At 41.0% G+C, this 27,097-nt stretch overlaps 1 protein-coding gene across 1 annotated transcript; it reads right to left on the bottom strand.

Moving 5' to 3' along the window:
• Positions 1–1,576: 1,576 nt before the first annotated feature.
• Positions 1,577–26,531, bottom strand: loxl4 (lysyl oxidase-like 4). The gene is made up of 15 exons (XM_051377554.1): positions 26,457–26,531; positions 24,945–25,279; positions 23,190–23,488; positions 22,889–23,103; positions 15,634–15,672; positions 15,092–15,305; positions 14,829–15,006; positions 9,804–9,958; positions 9,549–9,716; positions 8,930–9,092; positions 8,601–8,844; positions 7,446–7,561; positions 6,989–7,125; positions 4,505–4,616; positions 1,577–4,409 (listed from the first exon to the last, which is right to left on the bottom strand). Exons 2-15 carry the CDS (start codon positions 25,255–25,257, stop codon positions 4,339–4,341), a joined length of 2,424 nt encoding a protein of 807 aa, XP_051233514.1. The 5' UTR covers positions 25,258–25,279; positions 26,457–26,531; the 3' UTR covers positions 1,577–4,338.
• Positions 26,532–27,097: the final 566 nt, after the last annotated feature.

Raw genomic sequence — 27,097 nt, 5'->3', positions numbered from 1 at the left:
TACAAGTGGAAGAAAACACTAATGAGCCTTCTCATCAGCTTCTTAGATAATACAGAAGCAGCTCATCACCCATGAACGTGATAAAAAGCAAGTCATCATGAGGGCCGCACAAAACCAGACACTTCCCATTATCAAAGCTGCCACGTGGCTTTCAGTGAAGACATTCCTGAACAATAATCTAAAGTTTGATCACTAAAATCCTTCATAATGTCTGTCTGCCGTATAAACCATGGAACACTGCTTCCAAAAGAGAAAACCTGTTATGCAGTCCAGTTGTTTGTATGTGTGTGTGACAGGGTGGGGGTGGGGGGTTCCTTGTAGCTTGTAGGGACAGGTCTGTCATTCAGAGAGTGCACACAGTCTCCATTGTAGAGCCGCCTGTGGTCCCCACCGGGTCAGGGTGGGGTGGCAAGGGGGCCTCCCGAATAAAAACACTTGCTGCAAACAGGAAGTGGACCTGTAAGGATAAAACAAGAACTGCGTGGCCGAGGGGGTTAATGAATAGAGTTGGTAATATTTCCTCAACTCTTTGTTTCTCTTTCTTTCTCTTATTCTGATTCATCTTGATGGGGTGATTGAGCTTGCTTGGGTTTAACTTTGGAAGTACGTCCACACATGTCCTCGCTGGACAAGACCGGGCCTTCCTGGAGATGTAATCAAGTTCTCTTAAAGCAAGTTCCAGACACTAGTATCTAACGTCTGTTACTATGATGAGATAATTTGAGTTCTTTCCATGGTAGTGACATGTTTCTGTGAAACTGTACAGATAGCAAGTGGATAACCTGCACTTTCAAATTTAAAAAGTTAAACAGAATAAAAATAAAACATTTTAAGACCTACTATAAGATAATCTGTGAAGTCCACTATACTTGTTTACAGTATATGTGCATTGCCTATGTGTTTATAGGAATGAAGTTTGCTTAAAGTGCATGAAAGGATGCTGAATGTGTGAGTACACTCCATGAACCCAGGTGCTCTGCTTTCAAGTATTGCTTTCCTGTTTGCCCAGCAGCTGTTTCATCCCAGCGAGAAACCACTTCACAGCTCCGCTGTTTTCTTTCTGGGTGGACTTGTCAGCTCTGATCAAATCAGACTTTTGTTAAGAGTAAATTTCCTTTCCAGACATAGCTGATTACTCCACCCACTTCTACCAGATTTGATATGCTTGAATTTAGTCATTAATTCCTGGACACTTGTGTATTTTTGTTACTGAAATGGTAAGGCAATTTCTCGGTTCTCATGAGGGGCAGTGTTTGCAAAGGATTAAGTCACAGAAAATCTAACAGCTTGAAAGGGTTGTCTTTGGGCAGCCAAGTCATTTTAGGGGAAACCTTGTAAAATAAAGTTCCAGTATTACACCGGCCTTTAAGTATCTAAAAACCAAGAACCCAGAGTGCTTGAGTAACCAGTTTGGACAGATCAGATCTCCACACAAAATAACACATGTATCAGAGCAGGTGGAAGAAAAATGCTGCTTCTTGACGCAGAGCAAACATACAATTGAAGCCACTTTGTCATCAACAAATATTCTGCAGGATCATGAATTAACAGCAAGAAGGAGGCAGGAAGCAGAGGACAGCTTTGTATGTGATGAAGTTTTATTGATTCACAGTAATGATGAATGAATGGATTGTTCTGTAACTGAAATTTGCTTCTGACTCAGCCAGTGTCTATCCATAGTTATCCTAACTTTCCTCAAGGAAAAACATAACAAAACGTATCACCTTTATACCTTAATTTTTTACCTGCAAAATAAACATGTGGGTACAGATTACTTTTTGTAAGAGTACTGACAAAAAACATTTCCAGTTCATTTGGTGTCATCGTGTATGCATCACAGCTAAAAGCAACCTAAATCACATCAAAATGGCATGTTATTTTTACTCTTTAGATGAGGTCAAAGTCCCTGAGAGCACAGCGTTCTATGAATGTGATTGTAGATAAGCACCACGTAGCTCACACTCTCAGCTTTAAAGACAAAATAAAAGCATAACTGGCCATGGGAAAAAAAAGTCCCAGTGCTATGTCTACACCATGGGTACAAATACAGTAATATAATGAGAGTGGTAAATGTGAACCAACTTAAGCTATGGAATGATATATAATTTTAAATAACACACAGAACAGACCATAGTAATATGTCAATAGCAACTGTACACAAGCACAAAACAACAGACAAGCACATCAGCAATCACTCATTTTGTCCTAACATTTGTTTCTCCAACAGTTTTTAGTAATAGGGCTGACTGTGTTTGGCAAGGTGTGCCTGACTATAAAAGGTTATTCTAAAAAGCTACAAATTCTTCCTGAGCCTTATTCATGGAGTCATAAAGGCCCAGTGAGGAGGAAGATAATCCGTTAAAGAAATTAATGAAGTCTACAGTTGTCTTTATGAGTGACGTGTCCTTTCCACAATGTGTCCTGGAAACTGTTCATTAGAAAAACCACCTTAACAAGTTTAACCACTCAGACAATAAGCCAAACACATCAAACCCATCAATGGAGTCCAACAACACAATTAACAGATTAACACAAGTTCCAAGTTGTAAAGAAAATGGAGTTGCATCATTGTTTGGTGTGGAGCTACAAGGTTAGCAAAGAAAGTGTAGAAAGACACAGTATATTTTAGCGGGCCCAGCTTTAGTAAAATAAGGCCACTGTTTACTGTGTTGATGCATGAATTCAGGAGTTTATTTTTTCTCCCAGACAAACATGTTGTTCTCGTTGGGGAGCTGAAAATGCCAACTTGTGGTCTCTGTATGGCTGCCTACAAAAAGGCTGGTAGTAAAAACTGTATGTCTGCGTAAGTCCTTCTCCAAACTTAATCCCTTTCTCTCTTTCTGTCTTACTTTCTCGTTCTTTCTTTAAATCATCGTCTCCCTCGCTAAATCTCTCAGAAAGTCAGAATCTGTGTAAAGATGGAACTCCAGATTCTTGCTCTTTCCCTGATTCCATAAGAAACAATTCCATAGTGTTTCTTTATAAAGCACATGCTATATCCCTAACCTTAACCGTAACCTTAAGTCTAACCCAAACAGACATAATTAAAAGGCTTTTTATATGCTCTCAAAACCCAGCCTGCCTGCCTACCACAATACTGTGGTTTTGTCAGGCCGGTTCTCCCGCCCAGCAGAGAGGCTGGAAGAGAAAACTGTACAGTTACAGTTGTTTTAATAACTAAAATAAAATAAATCCACTATTATTTATTTGCATCATGGGAACTTACTAATACTATATCCTGCAACTACTGTATAAAATCAGTTTTTCCACCCTGGTTAATTACGTCAGAAAAATAAAAAATATATTCAGTACTGTTAAATAAAAGCTTGCTAACAAACTCTTTACTGAGCATGCTGTATATGTGTGAAGTCCATGAATAAATAAAGTAACAGCATAAATAGTACATTGTATATGAAAATTAAACACAAATCTTATATTTCACTTTCTGAAAATTAAAACACAACTGAGTATTTTTTCAGATAAACACCTTAAAAAGTCAATTTGGTGGCTAATTTAAAAAGTATGGGGGCAAAACTAGAATACTGATGTTTAAAAGATAAAGTGCTTTATTCCATAAAAATAATTTGACCATTTCTTACCTACTCTAGATGAGAAGCAAAACTTCGTAGCACAACTAGACTTTTATAAAACAATGATTTTGTTAAAAACCAAAGCAAAAATAAAATACCTAAATAACTGTAAAAGAAAACTACCCAAAATGCATTGTACAACACTCTTCACCTGAAATGTAGTGAGGTTAATATAACGACATACAGTATTGTTAAAGAGCACCAATATTGAAGTAATGTAAAAGCGCAACAATTACAAATGATTCAATAAGTAAAGAATTTGGTTGAAATAATGTCAACATCTTCTTCAAAGATTTTCATATCTTCTAGCTTGGGAATGAGATTTCCCAACAGCACCAGCTTCCCCGTTGTCTTTGTGACAGATTAGTTATAGCGACATTAAGGTCTTTCATGTGTGTACATTTTGAATAACTAACTTAAGTTACTAGTCGTCCACAATCACAAAAATCAGTATAATTTGAATCAATATCCAATATCTTCTTACTTAACTAGTAAAAAACATGTTGAGCTGTCTGGCACCTGTTCCACTCTTGTTGTCAATGGAGTCCCTGCAATGGTTGCTGCTGTGTTATGATGATCTTATGAATATTGTATCCACATCTGCCAAGGAGATGAACAGGTGCCGTTCTGTGTGTTCTCTGTTATTGTGGGTCCTAAGGTCCCAAGGGCCTGGGGCCATCGACCTCAGCCCATCCTGAGTAGTCTCTGGGCCCCACTGGAAGGTCTTCGTACTGGACCCTGGGATGGGCTACACAAAGTTGTTGGTGATTTGCCTCTGGTGCTCAAACAGGTCTTCAATCTCTGCACTGTATGCATCACCTATAAGGAAAAAAAAGACCATAGCTATCAGTGACAGAAGAGGGAAGGAACTGATGATGAGGATGAGAAAGAAGAAAAGGGTTTTCTGTGCTCACCTGCGTGACATCCATACATGTAAGCTCTGTGGCCATCATATTTGCACCGACATCTCATGACATTGTTCATAAAGTCAGACTCAGCCATGTCCATTGAGGGGTTGACTTCCACCTGCAAAAGACACAATCATACACAACCTCTGTTGACAACAAGCATGGATCCAATATCACAACAGCAGTTGTTTCTGACCTTATGACTTACAGCTGCGTATTTCATCATCACAACAAACATTTATTAGGAAACAGCGAGAGTTAATCACTTTGTTGTTCTCACTTTCATCTAATACTGTATCTCCAGCTGGTCAGGCACATGGTCAAACAAAGAACAAGTCTCCTCTCTCTACACACTGAAAAAGCCATTTCAATAAAGGGCAGTTGGATGTAAAATTGTTAGAGGGCCTGTTATTAAACAGCACTCGTGGCTGGTATTGTTTTTATAGTCTATCCCTTTCTCATCTATAAAAAGCTGGATGACTTTTCCATACAGTATTCCTATTTGGAAAGATAAATACACTGTAGACACAAGGTTCTCATGGACTTAATGTTGGAATGATGTTCACTTGGTAGTGTACAGCTAGGCATATGGACTGAATAACATGTGGCAGTAAAACACTTGCTTTTAACATGTTCTGCAAAGCACGAAACACACTGGTAGATCTTTAAGGAAAGCGTATCGTAAAATACTTTATAACTTGTATGAAAACATGTAACAAAGAGAGTCCTGCCCACACATAACATGACAACTGGCTGCATAAGAAATTACGCAACTTTACAGCTCAAGTTCATACCGCAGTGTAGCCCCCAGCTCCTGCAGAGGCTCTGCTCCTCATACCAACATAGGTATGCAATAATAAAGACTGAATTAGCCTGAAATTGAAGTCTGTTGCAATACAGTAGTTATGCATAGGCATGTTTATGTTTATGAAATCTGTCTTATTCTGAGTGTTACCATACGCTGTACTAATAGTCTGTCATTTGCAGAGCAGCTCTATAACTGCTGATATAACCAATTCTCTTAATCCGGTCTGGTGATAATACTGAGAAGCCATTTACTCTAATAGCTGCTCTGTAAACTGCTACACCCACTTTAAGTACATGTTACAAACAGCTACAGGGAGAAAGAAGGCAAACTACACAAAAACTTAAAAAACTTAGTGAATGCACAAAAACTCTTCTCTCTTAATTTCTCAGGGTAAATTACAGTGTTGGACCGGTGTGTACGAGGCTTTTGCAGAGGGCTGGTTCAGTGGCAGAATGTGTTACTCAGTGAGAAAGTGGCAATAAAAATAAAAACAGGGCAGAAGGAATTCCTTGGTGGCAAATTAGCCGTTCCTAATGGAAAGGGGGACTAGCTGCTGTTGGCTACAGGGAGGCAATAGTTAATTTGGGTAATTGGTGTGTTTCATTAGCAGTGGGTGGTTCAAGGGGAGGCCTGCTCAACCTTTCTGTAAAGCCCAGGATCAGAAAAGTCAGGCATCATCTGCACTTTACTAGATAAATGAAAGAACACAGAGCAGAGAAGCAGAGCTGCTGTAAAAGATGTTTGTATTTTTTCAATTCTGCAGCCTTGGTGAAAAACTAACTCTCAGCTTGGCTTACTTTGCAATTTCTCTTTTTTTCCCCCTCTCTTATTCTTCTCAGTTAAATTTGGCTATGTCCCCTTAGTGCTGGTCTCCTCAAGTGACCCTGACCGTTTTTCGAATTCTCCATTTCTGGCCTCTATCATTCATTCCTTCTTTCCGCCTCCACATTGTGCTGTAGCAATGTACTACTTTATAATTATACATGCTTAAAATACATCCAGTCGGCACATATATGTTTGTGTCGAGTCTATTATGAGTAAATTAAATAAATCTATTTTCCATAGAAGAGAAGTGTAATTACAACCTGTGACCTCTCAGACAAACTGGGTTAACAGCAGTAATTATCAGTCAGTCAGTCACACTGTAACCAGTCTTCAACAGCTGGAAGGTAATTTGCAGCACAAGATCTGAAGACTACTGCATACCATGGTCAGATCAGTAGTCTAAACTGGAAATGGAGGATAATGGGATATAGAGTCCTTGATGTGTTTTAGTGTAGTAGCCACAATGACTCGACTGATTGACCCTGGTCAAAGTAATAACAGACAGAGGAATGGTTGAGGTGATGACTGGGATGAAGTAGGTCAGGAGGGTTTACTGAAATAGATGGAAAACCCCAACGAATCGTGAAGAAGTCCCCCTGAAGAGCCTGTGAACCTCTTTCTTATTGTCTATGCCTTAGGAATAGGATTAGTTAAACATTTTTTTTATTAGATTTCTACTGCTCTCATACCTGTACACTAAATGTTATCTGTTAGCTTAGATTAGCAGAAAGACTGGATATGGGGAAACAGTAAGCCTGGCTCTGTCCAAGGGTAACACAATCCACATATCAGCTCCTCTAAAGCTGACTATGTGTTGCGAAAGGGGGAGATGTGAAAAACATAAAATGACTTCTGACCTGGAAGATGTAGTCTCCTGGCCGTACATCTGTCACGTCAATCCACTGGCAGTCGATATCATGGCGATATGTATCCCAACAGCCCACAGAGATGCCCTGATCACCCATGTTATAGCAGGAGAATCGCTTCTGGAGTCCTAACACACATACAAACACACCAACAACATTATCAATCACAGCATCAAAGCTCATTTGATGCTTGGCACTCCCTGTTATTTTTAAGAGCCTTTAGCTTCCTGAATTGTGTTAGACCACATATGAACTCTGCTTCTTCATGAGTTATTTCATCCATGATATAATAAGTAAATGGAGAGTGAACAAACAACAACAGCAGTGATCTAATACATTAACCACAAAGTAAAAATCTAAATAACTGTAGCTGAAATATTGATATTAATTTCCTGTCACTAATAGGAAAGACTATTTACTGGGACTCATGAATAGTGGTGAACATTACCATCGGGGCAGTACGTGTCCTCCAGACAGAAACTGGCCTTGTGTCCCTCTGCAATCCTCGTGCCATTCAGAGTCAGCAGGTCGTAATGTGTGAACACCTCGATGCTGTGATAGTGCCTAGGACGACAGAAGGGAAAGTCCAGGTGAGAGTGTGTACGTCTGTGTGCATTTACACTAACTGAACACTGGCTCCCTATGGCCTGTAGCCTAATGACCTCACTGCTTGAACATGAGCGTGGGTGTCACCGTAACACCTCTCATAGAAGCTTGTTTTAGGGCCAGCTTGGTTGAGATGTTTACTCACTCTGAGTGAAAGGAGGGCTTTGAAACTCACATCCATAGCTCTGATGTGTTGTTGTAACAAACTGAGGCAGACCTGATCATGCGTGAGCTACCCTGTCCTTTGTATAACATCCGAACTGTGGTAACTGGATTGGTTCAACCGTCATTTCCACAGACACGTGCTGCAGGGCGGCTAATGAATCTGGAGAGATGACAACACTGTTTCAGGCCACCCGTAATTTACTGGGACACATCTCACACAGCCAATACTGTGGCCTTCAAGTGGCTCCTTCTTCTCTCATGACGACAGGCCGGAAAGTGCTCTCGTCATTTGACAAGAAACCAACTGACTGAGGTGAGCAAACTAAGAGGTAGAGTGGAATGTGTTAAGAGTAGACCTGAGGACAATATTTCATCTATTTACAACTAATGGACAAAATGCTGCTAAGGCCTGGTGGCAGACAAAGGCTCTTATGTTTAATGCCTATGTTGCACGCTACCTGCACACCCCTCGTCAAACCATATGTGCACTGGCACAGGGATCACACGTCAGCATGTTTTCTTTCCAGTTAGCAATTGAACGCAATTAAATTAAATATAACTCAAATAACTCAGTGTGGAGGGAGATATGTCATTAATGCACGTACAAGCAACCTTGTGCGAGAAACAGGTGTTTGTCAGCCTCTAAAAACCACAGCTCACCCGTTTTCAGGACACTCTAAACCACAGTTTTCCTAAAAAACACTTAGAATAATCATAAGGGCAACCACAACATCCCAAAAATAGTAAGTATTTAAACAGTTCTTTCCATTGCAACAACCTACACACCACACAGTGATGTAACACCTTCATAAACTCCTCAGGGATGCTCTACCTGTGACACTGGTGCCATGTCCAGCTCTCTCTTGTTGCTTTGGGTCTGAAATCTGACCGACCCAGGTTCATAATGCGGGAGGAGAAGCGCAGCAGGCGTCGGTGGCCATAAGGCCAGTTCATCCTGGCAGCAGACGAGGACAGACAGTTCTCCTCATTGGCACAAGTCAGCAAGTGGAGGGGTCGGTCTTCTAGGTAGGCTGTTTCCTGGACCAGCTGGGCATCCAGAACGAGGTCAGGTGCCGCTAAAGTAGGTCAGATGTGAGAGGTTATGTGAGGATTCAAAGAAATTTAAAAGCAGAGGAGCTACAGGAAGATGGCTCCACTTACTGTCTGAACAGCTGACCCCCGCAGCCTTATTTCCACCTCCCCGAGGACAATGGACATGGTTGTTGCGACGACACTGTTGAATTGAAAGCTCTGTGCCCACACAGTGAGTGCCACTGAGAATCACATCAGCTGCATTTGGGTCACCCGACCAGTACCAGGTCTCCTGTGAAAGGGAGGGCGTGGGGTGGGGTGACAGGACATCAGGTATTCTATCAATGAGCAGTATCATAGCTCATTGTCCACCAAAGTGGATAGGGGCTGCGACTATGGATTGGCCTCCATGTGTTCATTTGTTTAAACATCTGTTTGTTTGTTCTGTCATCAATAACTCAGACACTGCTGATAGGATTTTGACAAATCTTAGAGGAATGATGCCTCAAACCACTCTAGTCTGACATTTTCAAATTTACACTTATTGGTTTAGAGGTGGGAGTGCCACATTGTTTGTTCCATCAGGACATAATGCCTGAAATTGCAGACACGGATGATCTGAAAAGTTGCCGGTTGGACGTTGTGGAATTGTCAAAATGACCCAGGTTAAGGGGTGGCACTACAATCAGAGATCAAACTGACATGCTTCCTCAGTTATAGATGTGCTGTTGGTCAGAGGGACTGTTACCTGATGAGCACTGGCAGCGAAGCCCAGGCCGAGCTGTCTGCATACCACCATGGCCTCGTTGATGCCCCAGTTCTCACTACAGACAGAGCCCCAGCGCTTACGACCCCCAACCTCAATCAACACCTCCACACGGCCTTCTGACGGGACTCTACCACCAGCAAGCCGCACCTGGAAATCCATTAGATCAAAGGGATTAAATGGGTGATGAGCTATCAGTGAAAGCTGATAAGTGTATGTTTTGTGTAGTTTTCATACCGCGTTCTCTATGCCAGTCTTAGGGACGTTACAGCGTACTGAGGCATCCTGGCTGTGTTTGAATGTCCACGGTTGAACTTCCTGGAAGTAGCAGTCTAGGATGGAGCGCTCTGACCCCATACACTGGACACTGTTCATATGAATAGGTCCTGTACCTGCAGCGGGAAGAGGAGATTTAAGGACTACCCTGACAAATAGAAAACAGGGACAATACAGAAATCAAAAGAGCTTGGAGATAACTGCAGGACAACATTTCTTGTGCACTGCTTGGGGCCACCCAACATAGACCCAACATAATGAGATTAACAGGCTTTATCACGCAAAGGAACACAAAGGCACACTCTGTATTTCCTTTCAAGTGTGCTTTCTTTACTTTATCGTCAAACCAAGAATGAAAAGTTGCCACGACAAAAGGCTCCGGCAAGCCAAGCAGAAGAGCCACCAACATCAACTTTGAGGATCTGTCATGCCTCATTACCACCATTCTGTTGCTTTAGGCACAACAACAACGAAATTGTGTGTAGTCCACCACCCTGGGTGAGCAAACAAGACCAAATCTGTGTCAACAAAATAAAAGACTTTCACTAGTATTCGTTTGACGTTTAAAACCAGATAATTTCCAAACATACAAGATGGTGGAAAAAAACCTTAAAATGGTGTGAAAGCAAACAGCTCCTGCCATAATGACTGCAGCATATGAAAACAGAACAAACTATGGCTTCTGTATTTTCTTAAAACAAAAGGCACAAAATGCAAACTTGGAGATGAGGTTGAAATGAACATAGCCAAAACCACATAAACTGGGGGAAAGAGAGAAAAACCAAGAAAGAAGGGTGAAAAAGAAGATGACTGAAATGGTAGGGACCAGATTGCAGCCAAACCCAATCTGTCTCTGTGTTGGTTTGGTAGATTGCAGGCTTGCTTCCATACTGGTCACCATGCGTGGGTTCACACGTATGAAAAAGACACATCTAAACCACTTCCGCCTCTATCTGTATGGTAAAGGCCATAAACTAGATCTAAACTCCCACTGTTTAAGTTATCAAGACAAACACGAGGCCCACTTGAGGGATCCTCAAAATGAACAGTGACATGTTGTATTTAAAGAGTTTTGGAAATCCACGAAAACCCGAAATAAAATCCAAGAACTGGCCACACACATTTAACATGCACACAACACGAGCAATCAGGGTGTTTTACTCCCTTATGTACGTATAGTACACTAAATGTATATGTACTTCACAGGCCAAATTACACAGTGAAATAACAATGTTAGCCAAGAAAGGAAATAGAAACATCGTCCCTGTAATTTAAATCACTGATGGTGATGATAAATGAAATGATGATGGGTGTTAGAGGGTTGGCAGATGGAGTCTGAACTGATCTTATAAAATTTTCTTCACTTTCATTCCTCCTGACATTAGTTTCCATAAACTTCAACATAAAATGTCAAAGATTGACAGCAGATACAGCTATGCAAGCAACACTGAGGCATAATATAAATGTGGTAGCTTAAATTCAGAATTTACAAGAAAAAGGTTGAGCTTGATTGCCATATAATTAGAATTGGCAGATGCCACAGATCATTTGGACAGATTAGAAAATTGACTTTAGGGGATGGAAATAGGGTAACATCGGTCACATTCTTGTTGAGAATAGCACAAATAGTTGGTTAGTGGTTACAAGGGAAACCCTGTTCTTTTCTTCTCTGAAATTACACTCCGTTTTAGGCACATTAATGTAGTGTGTGTAGTGTTTTTCTTTCCATGGAACGTCTCTTTCTATGCCTCTTTCTAACAAAAACCTTCTGTCATCAGACAGATCTGTTTCTTAGCCAAGTGCTAAAATCATTTAAATTTGTAAATAGGTCTGTCTGCCTGTGGGCTTTAGATGGCAGAAGCCAACCACCATCAAAGTAATGTTTCCTTTGACAAATGTATTTCAAAGCTGTCTAACAAGTTATGAGGTGACACTTCACTTATCTCAGTGGGGGATACTGTGTGTGTGTGTATGTGTGTGTGTGTGTGTGTGTGTGTGTGTGTGTGTGTGTGTGTGTGTGTGTGTGTGTGTGTGTGTGTGTGTGTGTGTGTGTGTGTGTGTGTGTGTGTGTGTGTGTGTGTGACGAGTGTCTTTGTATACCTCCCTCGCAGATAACTTTATATGTGCAAGCAAGTGTTTTAACAAATCTGATGGGTGAGACCACACTCAAAGCCAGAACCTCTGATTGGCAGACTGTCTACCACCCTCTCGGGCCAACCTGCCAGTCGACCACAACCTTTATCACATTATCACATTTAATCATCATAAATAATTCAACACTCTCCTGTGGGGTCCTGATGCTACAGACTGCTGACTGAAAGATTTGAAAGTAATCATGAGAACTTTTTTTTCTCACATGCTGTCAGAGGGCAAATGTAATGCAGTGTGATGTGAATAGTGTATTACCATCTATCTCAATATGTTTATGATATAATGATAAAAAAAATAAATTATCATAAATAATAAAAACAAATGAACTGTATGCACAACCCAAACATTTGTATTACATTTTAAAAAATTCATGTTCAGGATTTCTTCTTTCTCAGTGATGGATCTAAGAGTCTAATTTAGGCGTTTTCTAACAACATATACCCCTGTGTTTATGTGGCCTTCGAGCACGTGGAAAATTATATGTCACAGTAAAATGTCTAACAGGCTCCATGCTATAGAAAGGAAGCTGTGAGAGGACTTTGTAGTCCAATCATCCTGCAATGGCAGCGTATATGTAAGTGTAAGACAGAGACAGACAAAAAGTGAGAGTACTGTACAGACAGTATGTATATTTATGTGTGTTTAAGTTAGTTTATAGCTCCCTTTTTTAATTGTGTGCAAGTGCAACAACAAACACAAAGTCTTGTGCACTGTGGGTGAAGTTGAATAAAGATCTGGAGGTTGTGGCGATTAATAAATAGACTCAGCCAGTCACATCACTGGTTGCTCTGAAACAGCTGTGCAAATCAAAGTAACACATGAACAGAATAACCACTTCTCCAGAAGGCCAGAGCCAGAAGTCAGATGCTGTGGTATTTTTTAACGGTTATTTAGTACAATGATGACAGAAGCGAAAATTGTTTTGGTGAAGCAATTTATATGATCGAATCAATCTAACATAATTTCACAAGTCATATTTCTACAGTTTTTCACATTGTAAATGGTTACAAAATGCAGCGTTTGCTTTGTAATGCATTTCAAGAATTAGAGACAAATGGCTGATTTTCTTTTAATAACTTGGAAACGCAGTGACATACAGGATTAATAAACTCCAGTAATCCGATGTCTGTTGCATAAACAGGTAGAATACCGAGTTGTAGCCGACCAGTTTAATGTGTGTAGAGGTGTGTGCTTATTTTGGAGCAGCCTTGTGTCATTTGCATTTATTTGTTCAACAAGCATTATTGCCTTATTTCTGCACATTTTCTCCAAGTATTTACTGTGCTACTTTTAATAAAATCATCAAAGTGGCAGCTGAGTCAAACAGAGAGCCAAAAACAGACGTGGTTCTGAGACGTCTACCCTCAGTGCAAGGCCTAAGACACATTTCAACCAAAATACTAACAAATTACTTTGCACTGCCTCATTTGAATGAATATCCCATCTGTTTGCGACTCTCCTCCCACCTGTGCACCAATATACCAAATAGATGGGCAAAGCCAATTTCAAGGTCAGACAAATACCAATTGGTTGGAGTGTTGCCTGCGCCGCCACAAGAATAAAGCTCTATGTGTGTGAGTGAGTGAATCACCAGCTCAGGAAACATGCTATAGGAAACCTGCATTTCTAGGAGTGAGACAGCAGTGATATGAGGTAAAAGTGGAGGGTGAACCTGCTATTTGTCAAACCAATTATTACACACACACACACACACACACACACACACACACACACACACACACACACACAATCATGCAATATATACATGCTAGCAATTGCACACTTGCACATACACAAATGTGGCTTTGTGGTTAGATCGAGGAAAACCTATTTTTGGTAGAAAATTGGAAGCTTTTTGGCCCCTCCTGACAATTAAACACCTCTGCTTCAGACTGCTGGAACCTTGATGAACCTGAACACCGACACAACGACTGAAGGTGGTGATTGAAACCAGACGACAAGAGCTGTGAAGCCTGGTGCAATGTAAATCCCCTTAGAGCAGCCAACTGAACTTAAGATCTGCTAGATTCATCAAAAAGAAAGGTAGTATAAATGACATCATCTACAGAAAACCCAATTTATGAGGTTAAAAAGTAAAAGGGACTAATCCAACACATACAAAAATATCCTTTCTCTGATTAACTAAACCTGGAGACTGTCATCCCACATTTCATCTCGATCAGCATGATTAGAGACTACACCCTAGCCTGAGGCATGGGGAAGCCGTTCTCACATCTCGTAAGGGTGGGGACACCACTGGCGCAGCTGGATGCTGACTGAATCTGTGCATCACCAAAGCTGGAAATTTAAAATCGAAGTTAAAAGACCACAGCATTCACACAGTGAGTGAATGAAAAGCTTGCTTGAAGATTGCAAGATTATGTCTGTGGATTTAGTTACCAAATGCCAATGTTAACCACCGTGGCTTATGGTATTACATTTTGAGTGTGTGTGTGAGTGTGTGTGTGCACATGTGCATGATGTTTAGGCAGCTGGAAGCCCTGGCACAGGACTCATGTAATCACAGCTGGAAATACTGCAATCAACACATTTGGAGCTTCACAAGGTAACATACACAGACAGACAAACACACGAGCCCATACATTATCTGATCAGTCAGGGCAGACGGGTGCGGCGTCTAAGATAAGCAAAAGATAAGCAAAAGATTTGAAAACTCTCCCAGTCTTCTCTGGAATACCATGACGCATGATAAACACATTCAAACATCCAAATTGCAGACTCAAAACAACCAGATCAAATGTTGAGTTCTCCAGAAAATCATCAGTCTAGGGTGTGAAAGTCTTTGCTCTGATCAACAGCACTTCTCTCTCTTACCTTGACCCATAAAGGCGCCGTGCAGGGCATCCTTGGCAGTACCAAAGCCCAGTTCTCTGCACACCACGGTGGCTGCAGTTCTTTCCCACATGTGGTCTACGATGGTCCCCCATTTTCCGTCTCGGAGCACCTCCACACGACCCTCACCCAGCCTGGGGCCAGCCTTCAGACGCACAGGCTGTACAGGGCAGCAAAGGGAATATAACTCAGCTTACACTTACATGCACACACTGTATAACTGTGCCTAACTGTGTTAATCTTACCACAACTGGATGAGGGGCCTGGGGTCTTCCTGAGGAGATGCGAGCAAACTGAGGTCCTGGTACACACTTGACTACTGCATGTCTCCCATTCTTACACGGGGTGGGACTACGGGGGATTGACAGCTGAGCAAGGCACTCAGACAGGGTATTCTCATTGCCCAGACAGTGAACTTTTTCTACCCAGAATCCCTTCTTCTTTGACATGACACTCAATCTAGAAAGAAGAGAAAGTTTTTGTTAATATATTCTTAAAGCCCCTGAAAAGTTGGTTTAAAATCCTTAGTATTTCTCAGTAACATTAAATATGTATCAACAATCAAGAAAAACCTCCTTAGCTACTGTATATTATATTGAGTTCAACACTCAAAAACTAACTGTTACTTTAAGATTGCGTGGGTTTGGTTTGATCAGATTTGACTAACCATGCTGGAAACATAAGCAAACAACCCCACATTTTTGATCATATTTTGATTCAAATGTTGCTAAACTCTGATGGGTGCATGGAAATATGTGATATATGCAGATACTTGTCTTTTTATTACCTTGTTGAAGGATCTGCAACCTTGGTATCCCATATTTTCCTGTAAAAGAAGCAAAGAGCAGAGATGGATGTTAGTTCTATCAGATCTGTATATCTGTTGAGGTTACCAACACACACATATCACCCAATGGGGTGACCTGGGTGACCGGTTTGTCATGCAAAGAGTTAGTGACTGTAGGATATACTGTAGCATCTGCTGTTTGTTTTATATGTGACCTGGCCACACAGGAGGGATTTCTGCCACAGCGAGTAGCAGCAGAAACACATAAAGAAAAGTAGTCTTACAGGGCTACTTGGTGATGACTTAAAATAGTTACAGCTCAGACGCTGACTTTATCGAAAAAAATTAATCATACAGCTCCAAATAGAGCTTCTGTATATAAAACCAGAATGACTTGTGCATGTGGCTTTGTGGTGAGTGTAAAGTTAGGTATATTGATGGCAATGACTGGTAAAGTTTCAGGAAAATGCACTGTTCTTGTTCTCTTTCAGCAACTTCACTTTCCTTCTCTCTTTTTTGCTTTGTAAGTTCAGTAGCATATATTTCCATCTGGAATGTGGGCTGCTTGCTATTTACCATGTTTATGTTTAGAGTGGCCAGTGTATCATATGTTCCTGAGCAACAGTACTTCCTGTCACCAACAGGAATGTGCTGCTGGGTAATTTTTATCCAAGTCACCCACCTTCCTGCATTAATTCAGATGTACTTGCCCTTTAAACTAACATAGTTTAACATACCCTTTGAATATAAGACTTTAGCATTTGTTATTGCGATGTAACAGAGCTTTGTACATAACTACAGGATGTAAGCACTATAAAAGGCTAAAAAAAACAAACAATATATTTTGAACTATATTTTTAACCTCCAAGCCACATGCCATCTCAAAAAATCATGACATTCAACATCAATGATGTACAACATTTCTGGGAAAACAGGGTTTGACCAAGCACGATATACAAACAAAAACTCTGGCATCGCGCCGTGGTGCACGTCCGAGAAATGCCAGAATCAAAAAAAGATTTATGCAGCAAGTAGGCTGGCTGACTCGGGAGAGCGGTGGAGAGGAAAGCCTTCTGTTCTCTTGGCAGACACGCAAAGCAGACATGCCACACAGACCATGCCAGGACATCCTCAAACCACTGCAAAGTGCATCCACCATCACCGACATTCACATCAATTACACCAAAACACTCAGAGATACACACGCTACAGCCTGACTGATGTTTCAAAGGTCCCTTAGCACAGCTGTTCTTTATACAACAAGTGCTGCTGGAATTTTGACCTCTTCAGTCTTTTACGCTTCTCCATGTACACTGGAAGTAGGTGAAGTTGCCTACTCTGATATTTCACAGAGCTCATTATCAGCCAATGTTGGTATATAACAGATATTCTGGTGGTGCTATATAAGCTTGTTGAAAAAGTTCTTTACAATATTCATTGTCCATTCACACCCTGATGCAAGGTGAACTGACCATCAGAAGCTATTTGGGGTTCAGTGTCTTTCACTGTTTCAATGTCCACAATATATTTATTGAGCTCTAAAATGTACAGCTGGCAGTCCTCAAAATGAAATGGTGAGGTGTAGTTTCCATTAAAATACCTTTGAAATCACCTTGTACATTACACATCAGCATGGCATCACAGGTCTTCTTTAAAGAAACAAACATGTCTAAGGATATTTTCATGAAAGTACAGGCAGGTCAATATTTGAATTTCTGTCATGAACTCTAGACATTCCTCTTAAGGTAAAGTTAAAAAAATAAAAAACTCTTTGCAAAACAAACTGAGGATGTTGGAATCAATAGAAGCATTGTCACAACATGATGTTATGTAGATGGCTGTGTGAAGTCATGGACTGCTGAGAGAACACTTTCCAAAATCACATAACAACTTGTTTCCTGATTCTGTAAGTCAATGAGCCAGAAGAGACCTCTCATCAAAAATATTTTAGAAGTATTTGGTAAGGAAAACAAGCATACTTTCATTTCAGCAACCATTTACTGTAGTAAATAGAGGCCTTTTACAATTGAAGCTCCTATTTTTAGCTGAAACACTTCAAATGGACTTCAGGTTGTTCCTCAGGCCCATTTGAAGCACAGATGTAGTTCTGAAGAGCTCAAGGAAGTTCTTAAAAGCTAAAACAGACTTCTTGCTATCTTTCAAAGTTATATCAAACATTTGACTTGATGAGGCAGAAAAAGCCCATAACTTTAAATCACGTGCATGGCTCTAAATAAAGCATGGCTCTCTGTAAATGGCAACTGACATATTGTATGGAATCTACCACTTATTCTTTACAGTGTCTTGAAGTACACTTGTAAAATATCTTAAATGTGTCTACCATGTGGCTCTGCATGTCATCGAGGATAGACAGTGAGGAGCATACACATACACACACATTTTCCCATGAGGCAAACATGTCTGTGACTTGTTTGTGACCTCACCACAGACCAATCAGCTAACCATTTTCCCTCTTCAGAAACCAACAGGACTACTACACAGACTATAAATGATCCCTTCAGGTCTTTCATTTGACCGAACTACAGCACTGTCTGTTAATGCTGAACTTCATTCAAGGAAAATAATATGCATACATGACACTTTTCGAATATATATCATCAAATACTTAACAATTAGGTCTTTCTCTAAGTTATGAAAGGTTTAATTAATTCTATATAAATGCATGTGACTGTAATAGGTAGTATGGCCTGTATGTGAGTACTTCTCCGCAAGCTATGTGCTGAACAGACAGCTTCAGAATTAGTTTGTTTTCCACCTCCATAGCATTCATCAGCTTTGCTTAACCAAACAGTGTATCCAGCACTTGTTGTGGAGCCAAGAGAACAGAAGGTAATGATAGGGAGTCCCACCCGCCTGTTAAAAGACAAGCCTCACACCACCGTTTGGGTTTCATCACCCTCACACTGCTCCAATGTATCTTTTGTTCATTTAAAAATGCTAAAAATGTATCTTAAATTAAAAAATCAGTAATAGAAAAGTCAGGGTGCCTATCAGATTTAAATAATACCATGTGCATTGCAATGTCAACTTTTCCTATTTGTACTACCAAATGCATATTCTGAGCTGAAAACACAACACATTTTAGGTGCTTGGGAACATTTTATCAGGGTTTAAACTTTATGCTCCTTTAAAAACTTTGAACCTTTTATAACCTATGCTAGGGGTACCAAGGATGCTATAATATATTACCATTACCACCTGGTTTACGAAATGCTTATTCTGCTCATTAGGTGGCATTAGGGTGCTTGAAACTATTTTTTGCAATACAAGAAGTTATCTTAATGGTACACCTCACGCTCAGCTGAAGAAAAATGAAAAAAAAGGCCAAAATGAAACATTAGTTCTCAAAGCCAACATTAAATATTTTAGAAGATTTAATTACCCTGCTTTGAGTATCTATGAAAAAGATCTTGCATGTCAAATAGTTGCTAAATAGTTCCATACCAACCAGAGTGAGCTGATAAAAATCAACACGCTTCAACTCAGTTTTTAAAATAATTAATGCTTCCACAGTCTGTTCCGGGCCACAGAAATAACCACCGGTAAGCATACAGAAATTAAAAGATGGTGAAATAAATTAGAGAGAAGGTCATTGAGGAAGGTCACACACACATCAGACAGGAAAACCAGACTCGGTCACCCAAAATGTCACCCAAAAGCCTAAAAATGATACCCTTATCGTAAGAAAATTTCATCTAAAACATAATTAAACATAAAATACCAGTTAAGTCCCCAAATCACTATGGTGACAGAGGAAGACAGACAGCTGCTGACACAGCGGGCCGCGCTTCAAACTGCAGCTGTAATTGGACATATTTCACACGAGCAAGCGAAAATCTGGCTCGTCTGCCTGCAGCTCTTGTTCGTTCTCTCCATCTCCTCTTTATCCTGTTACTCTCTTCCTCCTCCTTTGCCATCTCCGTCTTACTCTCTCTCACACACACAGCTATAATTGGGGGTGTTTTTTTCACTCTCAGCAGAAACCCCGGAGAGCCTCGGTCCTGACCAACCTGTAATTACAGCATCTTCAGAGTCTCATCCAAGAGACACAGGAAGCCGAGAGACATGGCATGATCCAGGATTTCTAAGAATGGACTGAGAGACTTGGAGCAAGGTGGGGAAACAGGGGGGAGTGTCACAGGCTAAATATGGACAAACCATGCAACACAATCCTAAGCTTTTCTGGCATCCATTAAAGTGGAAGATGTTACATGAAAACTGAACATCATATTGTCACAAACCCGATTGTTTTTTGTTTTGTAATTATAATGACGGTGGCAATTTCAGTCAGAGTGAAATCCTTACAATTACGCCTAAGTTAAGGCCTGAAACAGCATTACCTTTATTTCAAGTATTCCTCTGTTTATAACTGCCAGTTATATATAAACATCCAAATACAATAACAAATATAGGGTTTCATCCTGATTTTAGAAACCAAATATGGTAAAAGAACTCGAGTATAACACTGGCAGCTAAGTCACTGAGGCATGTGTACACCTAGAACCACTTTGAAGTCAAAAACATATGTGAGGGAGAGGGAACAAATATGCATTTGTGGAGATAGAAAACAGGTACAGATTTGGAAACAAACACATCATCGTGGTTCGGACCAGTATAGCTTCTGAGGCTACAGCAAAACACCAGGTCATACCCCGGACAGGCAGACCAAAATGTATCATGTCACAACTGCTTCCATGCCAGAGCCTTATAATTTACACACACAATAAAACTAAAATCAACATATTTCTCCAAACTTCATTTAGAAGCGGATATGTTGGATAAACATACTTATACATATGCTATTGTTCAAGTTCATTTTCCTTGACCTTAGAGGAAGACTAAAAAACAAATCCTGAAACAGGCAGTGAGCAGATTCCCTGCAGGCTTCACTCCAAGCCCTTCAAGCTACAGAAGCCCTGTCCTCCTCTGTCATATCTCTCTTCTTGGTGAGCAGCCAAATCTCTTATGTTGCAGTCACGCAAATCTACCCATCTAATTCCTCAACTATTACTTGTAATTCTCATCTCCCATTCTTTGCATCAAGCGTCGAATCTGCGTTGCGATAGAAAATCAAAGAGAGGCATGAAAAGCATCAGACCTGCAATGCGGGGAAGTCGTGCTCTAATAAATGATCCTGTACAGATCGTGTACAGAGTCAGGCCGGGGCTGTTCAACGACACCTCATTCTGAGGACCTTTTATTACTGAAGATATGATGCCTGATGATGCCCTCCTCCAACAATAGAATCCAGTTATAGCGTCACTGTGTTCCCAATAACACAGAGTTCAGGGGAGATAGCTAAATTCAAGGACAATGGAGAAATACTTTCAGTGAGTGAGCCAGTGCACCAATAGGGGCAGTTTGTAAAGTCAATAAAAAGTTAGAAAAGTCTATAAAACAAATAAGTTACCCCCTCAACAGTTACAGCCTTTCAGTAGCAAGAGGAATCTAGCACCTACAGTACAGAGCAGATGTTGCGGTCTGTCGCCAGTTGAGTCAGAATAACACCAGCCAAGAGAGGGAAGGAATACCTAAAATGTGAATCACCTAGAGCCGGCAGCTCTCCAGAAGCAAGATCCAACTGGGTCCCCCTTCTACTGAGGACAGCGAATGGTCAGACACTATTCATTCTTATAATAGCAATGGAGTAATTCTCTGCTAATGTGTGGTCCCGCAGCGGTTTAAGAGCAGAGCCTTCCCAAAAACCACTGTCAATGTTTTTTCTTTCAGTGGGAGGGGAGGAAGTGTAAATCTGTGTCAAAGGGGGAGAAGGAGACACCTAAATATAATGCATTTAAGCATTGGTCTCATTGGGACAGTGCTTGCATGAGAGTATGTAGGTGTACATGCTTGGACAGGGAATTGAACCTCAACACTTTTAAAAAGGAACAGCTTGACATTTTGGAAAATATGTTTATTCACTTTCTTGTCAACACTTAAATGAGAAGATTGATACTCTTATGTCTGTCAGTTGATATGTAGCTTTAAACAGCAGCTGGTTAGCTTAGCATAAAGACTGGAAATAGGGGGAAATGGCTATCCTGGCTCTGTCCAAAGGTAACAAAATCCACCAACCAAAACTCCTTGTAAAATGGCAAATGTAATTCTTTTGTTTGATTTGGACAGAGCAATGCTAACCCTTGTTTCAAGTCTTTATGCTAAGCTAGGCTTACCGCTGCTGGCTCGAGCTATACATTTTTACCGTACAGATATCAGGGTGCCAAAAGTACCAACACCAAGGATTGAATGCTTGGTCATTCTTGTTTACTTATCATTTAATAAGTTATTGATTTTAGTCATATTTTTCCTAATTTGTGTGTGTTTCATTTAGGAAAGTTCTGTTTTGGTTTCTCTGTCTCAAGACAAAATTAAACACTGATGAATTTGTGAAGTTTCTTTTATTTTGTTAAATCCTTATTGAACACAATTCTGTTTCCTGAAGTAATATATTGAAAGTTGTGTTGTACCAAGACAAAGTATTGTATTGGCAACTGTATCAGAAAAACTTCAAATGATGCCCAGTGCTAGTACACACACACACACACACACACACACACACACACACACACACACACAGTTGGAGTGGGATGTAATAGTGAAGAAGAGATGCATGGCTGACTCAAGCCTGCAGACGCTGCACTGCCAATAAGACGAGTCGCTTCACAAAGACCCACATCCCCCAATAGCTACCCCTGTCTCACACATGGTATCAATGGGAGAGTTAAAGCACAATCAGCAGTGATATTACACCTCGGCATGGGAATCTAAAAGTTAAAGTGGGGCTGTTTGTCTGAGAGCTGCAAGCTGAAGATAGCATCAGAGAGAGACAGGGAGAGAGAGAGTGAGAGAGAGGTAATGAGGTGAGCAGAGGTGATTTGCCTAGCGAGGGGTGTAGAGAAAGGGCAGTAGAGAGGGGACAGGGATCCCTTTATCATCATCGTGAGGCTGAGGGAGGGAGGGGGGAGTAAAGGGGGACACGGGGGGAGAAGTAGCTGGGGGAGGAAGATAAGCCCAAAAAAAAGGCCTTTACTCAAAGTGGCTTTAAACAGGATGCCACTGTTGTTTCTTTATTCTTCAGGATGTGTTTTTATTTACTTAACAATGGGATGAATGGCATAGCATGTTGGCCTTCTGAACTACAGTCAGCAGCCCACTGTTAGCTAATCTAATAATGTGAGTTCATAAAGGTGGATTGTGATTCTCAGTGCAGCTAGCAGAAAAAAATCATACTCACTTGTATGTTTTGACATTGTGCTTAGTAGCCTCTGGGAAGCCGAGCATCCCACACACGACCCGGCTGCTGTTGAGACTCCAACCCAGGTCACAAACCTGCCTCCATCTACCAGCATGCTTCACTTCCACCACACCCTCTGTGATCAGGCTCTTTCTCTTGGTAGCCATGAGGATGGGACGAAGACGGACCTCTTCGATTTGCACCTTAGTCCGACCCTTGAGGTAGAATATGTATATCACATCTACAGTTACATGTCTTTTTAAGGAAAACAGAGAAATGTATCAAAAGTAAAGTAATGTACCTGGTAGTGGTGTCTTTGGAACCTTGGGATCTCTTGTGGGTGTCCGTTTCCATAATACCCGTATCCTTGATGCCCGCGGGAGACCACGGGACCTTGCCACTGAGGTGCGGGGCTGCCATTGGGTCTGGCGGCGGTGGTGTGGCCTCTGCTGGCTGACAGATCCAGCCTGCGCTCAGGAGTGCACACCACCCCCAAGTCTTCAGAGTGTTTACAGTCATTCACCCCCCAACCGTTGTGTTTGCAGTCCGTCAAGGACTTCTCTGAGCCATCACAACGTACATTATCCATCCATATTGGACCTTGTGAAAGGATAAACAATCAATTACTTCATTCATTGTGATTTTCATTGATTGTTCAATGGACAGACTGGGCAATGCATCTACACAAGGGCCCGAATCAGTCCCTAAACACCTTACACTTGACTTTTACTGGCATGCTGATTTAGGGTTGCACCTTAGCGGCGTGTTAAGCAGTAGATACACAGTATTTTACAAGGCAGGGTGCTGTAGATCCTGCTCCTTGAATCCACTCAACCTTCTCTTTAATTTGGATTTAAAAGCAGCAGTAAAGAATGTACATAAACCACAGCAAGTGTTGCACAACTCTGGCAAGCGAATGCTGTCATTATTCTGAAACAAATGCCCCTTTTGGGCCATATATTTGCTCCTGTAGCCTGCCAGGAGACCTTAACGAGATGTAGACTCCAATCCCACAACAAGTTATCTTTGTCACTTTATGATGTTAGTTATTTTGGATGTCTTAATTGGTGGACCTTTCATGAAGCCACACACAAGCATACTATAGTATGGATGTTTTGGTAAAGACAGGTTGGTATAAAGTGGCCCAAAAGGGCTGCCTGCCATTGAGTCTGAAACATCTATAATTTAATAAATGTATCAGAATAATAGAAAAAACCTCAGGTGAAATTAATATAATTAATAATAGCTCTGTTCCAATCAGAGCAACATTATGCAAGAATTGGTATTGGTAACTTGGCGCTCCAATTTCAGAGTGCAGTTCACTATTACACCACTGTGCAACAGTGAATCACTGAGGTGATTTACCACGGCTCTGACCAGGACTTATGGATAATATTCTATGAAAAAAATGATTTCTGGTTTTCCTTCTCAGGTCCTTCATTCCCAAAGCTCCTGTGCTAGCGGTGTAAACACCAACACTAAACTCTACTGTCCATCACGAAACTCTGTAAATCAAAGAGTTATTTGTGTTATTTGTATCAGTGGTGCCTGGCTCCAAGAAACACTCTGGTCTGCTGTCTATCATTTTTCCAACCTAATTCTTGTCTAATTTGTGGCCTGATAAAGTTAATTCATGAAATGCAGGAGATTGTACCTGGCAACCCAAGTTACATAGTGCAAGAACAGGCGTTCTGGGTGCTGAGAAGGAATTACAGAGGCAATATTCTCCCTATTACAAGTCAGTTTATCATCAACATGATTTTGAAGATGTTATTTTGAGGTAAAGTAATTGCATAATGTTGCTTTAAGTGCATCAGTAAGCCACCAGGGAGCCAGCATGCACACTGGCAAACAGTTAGGCCTAAAGCTAAATGGACTGCAGCCCTTATTGATATGAATTACATTGTGGTTTTCCTGCTATGTGAAAAATGTGTAGGCCTATCACAGTCAGTTTGTCTTAAGCCTACAAAGAAATGGGGATATTTGACCTTTCTTCAGTGACATTCAGACTACTAAAAATGGCTTCAGTGTAATTAGATACGGGAAGTGCTCTCACCCTCTCCCTCTCCATACTTGGCGCTGTGTGCCCACGTTATACCACCCTGGAAGCCCAGCTCTCGGCACACCACGTTGGCCATTTTGATGTCCACTTCATCATCGCAGACGGTCCCCCAGGTGTTGTTGTGCAGCACCTCCACGCGCCCTTCGTTCGGTCCTCGCGCATAGTTGCCCGCCAAACGCACCTTGGCGGCCGGTGCGCGAGCCGCCCTGCGCTGAGAGGACGCGCTCCTCCGTGGTTCGGCGTGAGCGGGACAGGAGGAGAGGGACAGCAGGAGGAGGAGGAAGCTCAAGCAGAGGGTGCGGGTCATCGTGACTGAGAGGAGGGGGGGTCTGCAGGTAAACGTTGAAACACTCAGGAATCAAGTTTGTTCCACTTTTGTTGAATTTTATGGTTTTGCAGGTTGTTTCATTCATTTTTGTTCAATTGACCAGTGGAGTTATTTAACTTTAACATTGTCAATTAAGCAGCCAGTTTAGAGCTGCAGGCTAATTCCTCTGTAATGAGAAATATCCAGCATCACTTTTAGATTAATGCTGAGACTTAAACTACAGTGCATTAAAAATGAGTAGGTGTTAAACAGACAGCCACCGGGGTGTTTGGTTATTAAACGGAACAACGGTGACATCCTCTGGACAAAATAGTTCAGGTAGTCATGGCAGAGTACAGGCACCAGGAAGGACTCCACTCTTATCAATAAATGAATGGCGCACTGAGACAGTTACCGTTGCAGCGGTAGTTTATCTGTCCACAATCAGAGGGTTAAAACTTGATTTATAGTCCCATATTTGATGTGAGTCACTGCTGCAGCATCAATCTGGCATTGATGCATTGGAAGCTAAAACGCATAAAATGAATGCTTCTCACTCATGGCAAAACATAGGCATATAATTAAAGATACACCAACGCACTTTTGTAATGCAATTCACGGGAATTAACATTCCTCAAGGCTAACTAACCAGACAGGAACACGAGGCAGGTTTTAACTGGAGGTTAACAAGTGACAAACAAGAACGCAGTAGTGGAGACAGACGCTGAAACACTAAATCACTGCAGGCCACAGGACAACACTTTGTTTACGTTTGTTTACTGTGATGATAAAATTACAAAGGGAACAAACCAGCAACAAGCAAAAAGAGACTGGCTTCAGTAAATCATAGTGAGAAAAATGTAGCCTGTGTTGCGTAAAGCCTTATTCTGTGTATGTGTTGTTAGAGCTTAATTCAGTGTAAGAGCAAACTATAAAACTTCTAGTATTTCATCTAAATGCCTGAACTAAAGCAGCTTTACAGCTAACAGTTTGTTTTTTGAAAATTAATTTAATTAAATAAAACTAAAGAATCCAAAGTGGAGAAAAGCATCTGAACCCTTAATACACCTGTTACACATACACTCAGATGCTGTATAAATACAAATTAAAATAACTGTAAAATGTGAAAATGTGAAAAATAAGAATATTATTTTCCAAGAAAAATGTGAAAGTAGAAGGGAAGGTGAAAGTTCACTCACCTGGCAGGCAGCAAATGTTTACAGTGGTGGACGTCACTGGTTAGGGGAGAGTGACTGAGTGAAGGAGTGTGTCTACTAAATGCTCTCCTTAGTCAATCCTCCCTTCTTCCCTCCTTCTCTCTATATCCCTGCCTCCCTCCCTCCCTCCCTCCTCCTCCTCCTCCTGTGCTCTCTTTGCCTCTAGGTATCTTTCTTTCATATATAAGTGTTGACTTAATTGAAATGCTAAAATCTGAAGCCTTGTTTATTAGACTGCAAACTAAATGCCTGTATAATGCTGTTGCTATAAAATCTAAATATATTGAAGTATTGGGTTCCCTCCACTGATGAAGGGTTTGTCATTTTAACGTATTCTGTGTTTCTTTATTTGCTGACATATGTATAAATGTGGATGAATACCTTTAAGCACTGCTGAATGAGCTCCAAGATGAAACATGGGGCCTCACTGATAAATGAATCTGTTTGAGAAATTAGTCTCCAGAAAGCACAGGAATCAGTTTCAGGATGGGATGTTTCATACCCTTAGCAGAAATGGACGTCATACATTGTGAAACCCATTTTCATTATTATATTCTGATTGGGCCTCTTTGCACCATTCTTCTGTGATAGGCTAAGGATGCTTTTCATAACTCAGAGCGTTG

The sequence above is a fragment of the Dicentrarchus labrax genome, unplaced genomic scaffold (assembly GCF_905237075.1).
Source record: "Dicentrarchus labrax unplaced genomic scaffold, dlabrax2021, whole genome shotgun sequence".
Classification (NCBI taxonomy): domain Eukaryota; kingdom Metazoa; phylum Chordata; class Actinopteri; family Moronidae; genus Dicentrarchus; species Dicentrarchus labrax.
Note: the sequence above shows the minus strand (reverse complement) of the source record. Positions and strands in the feature narration are given on the sequence as shown.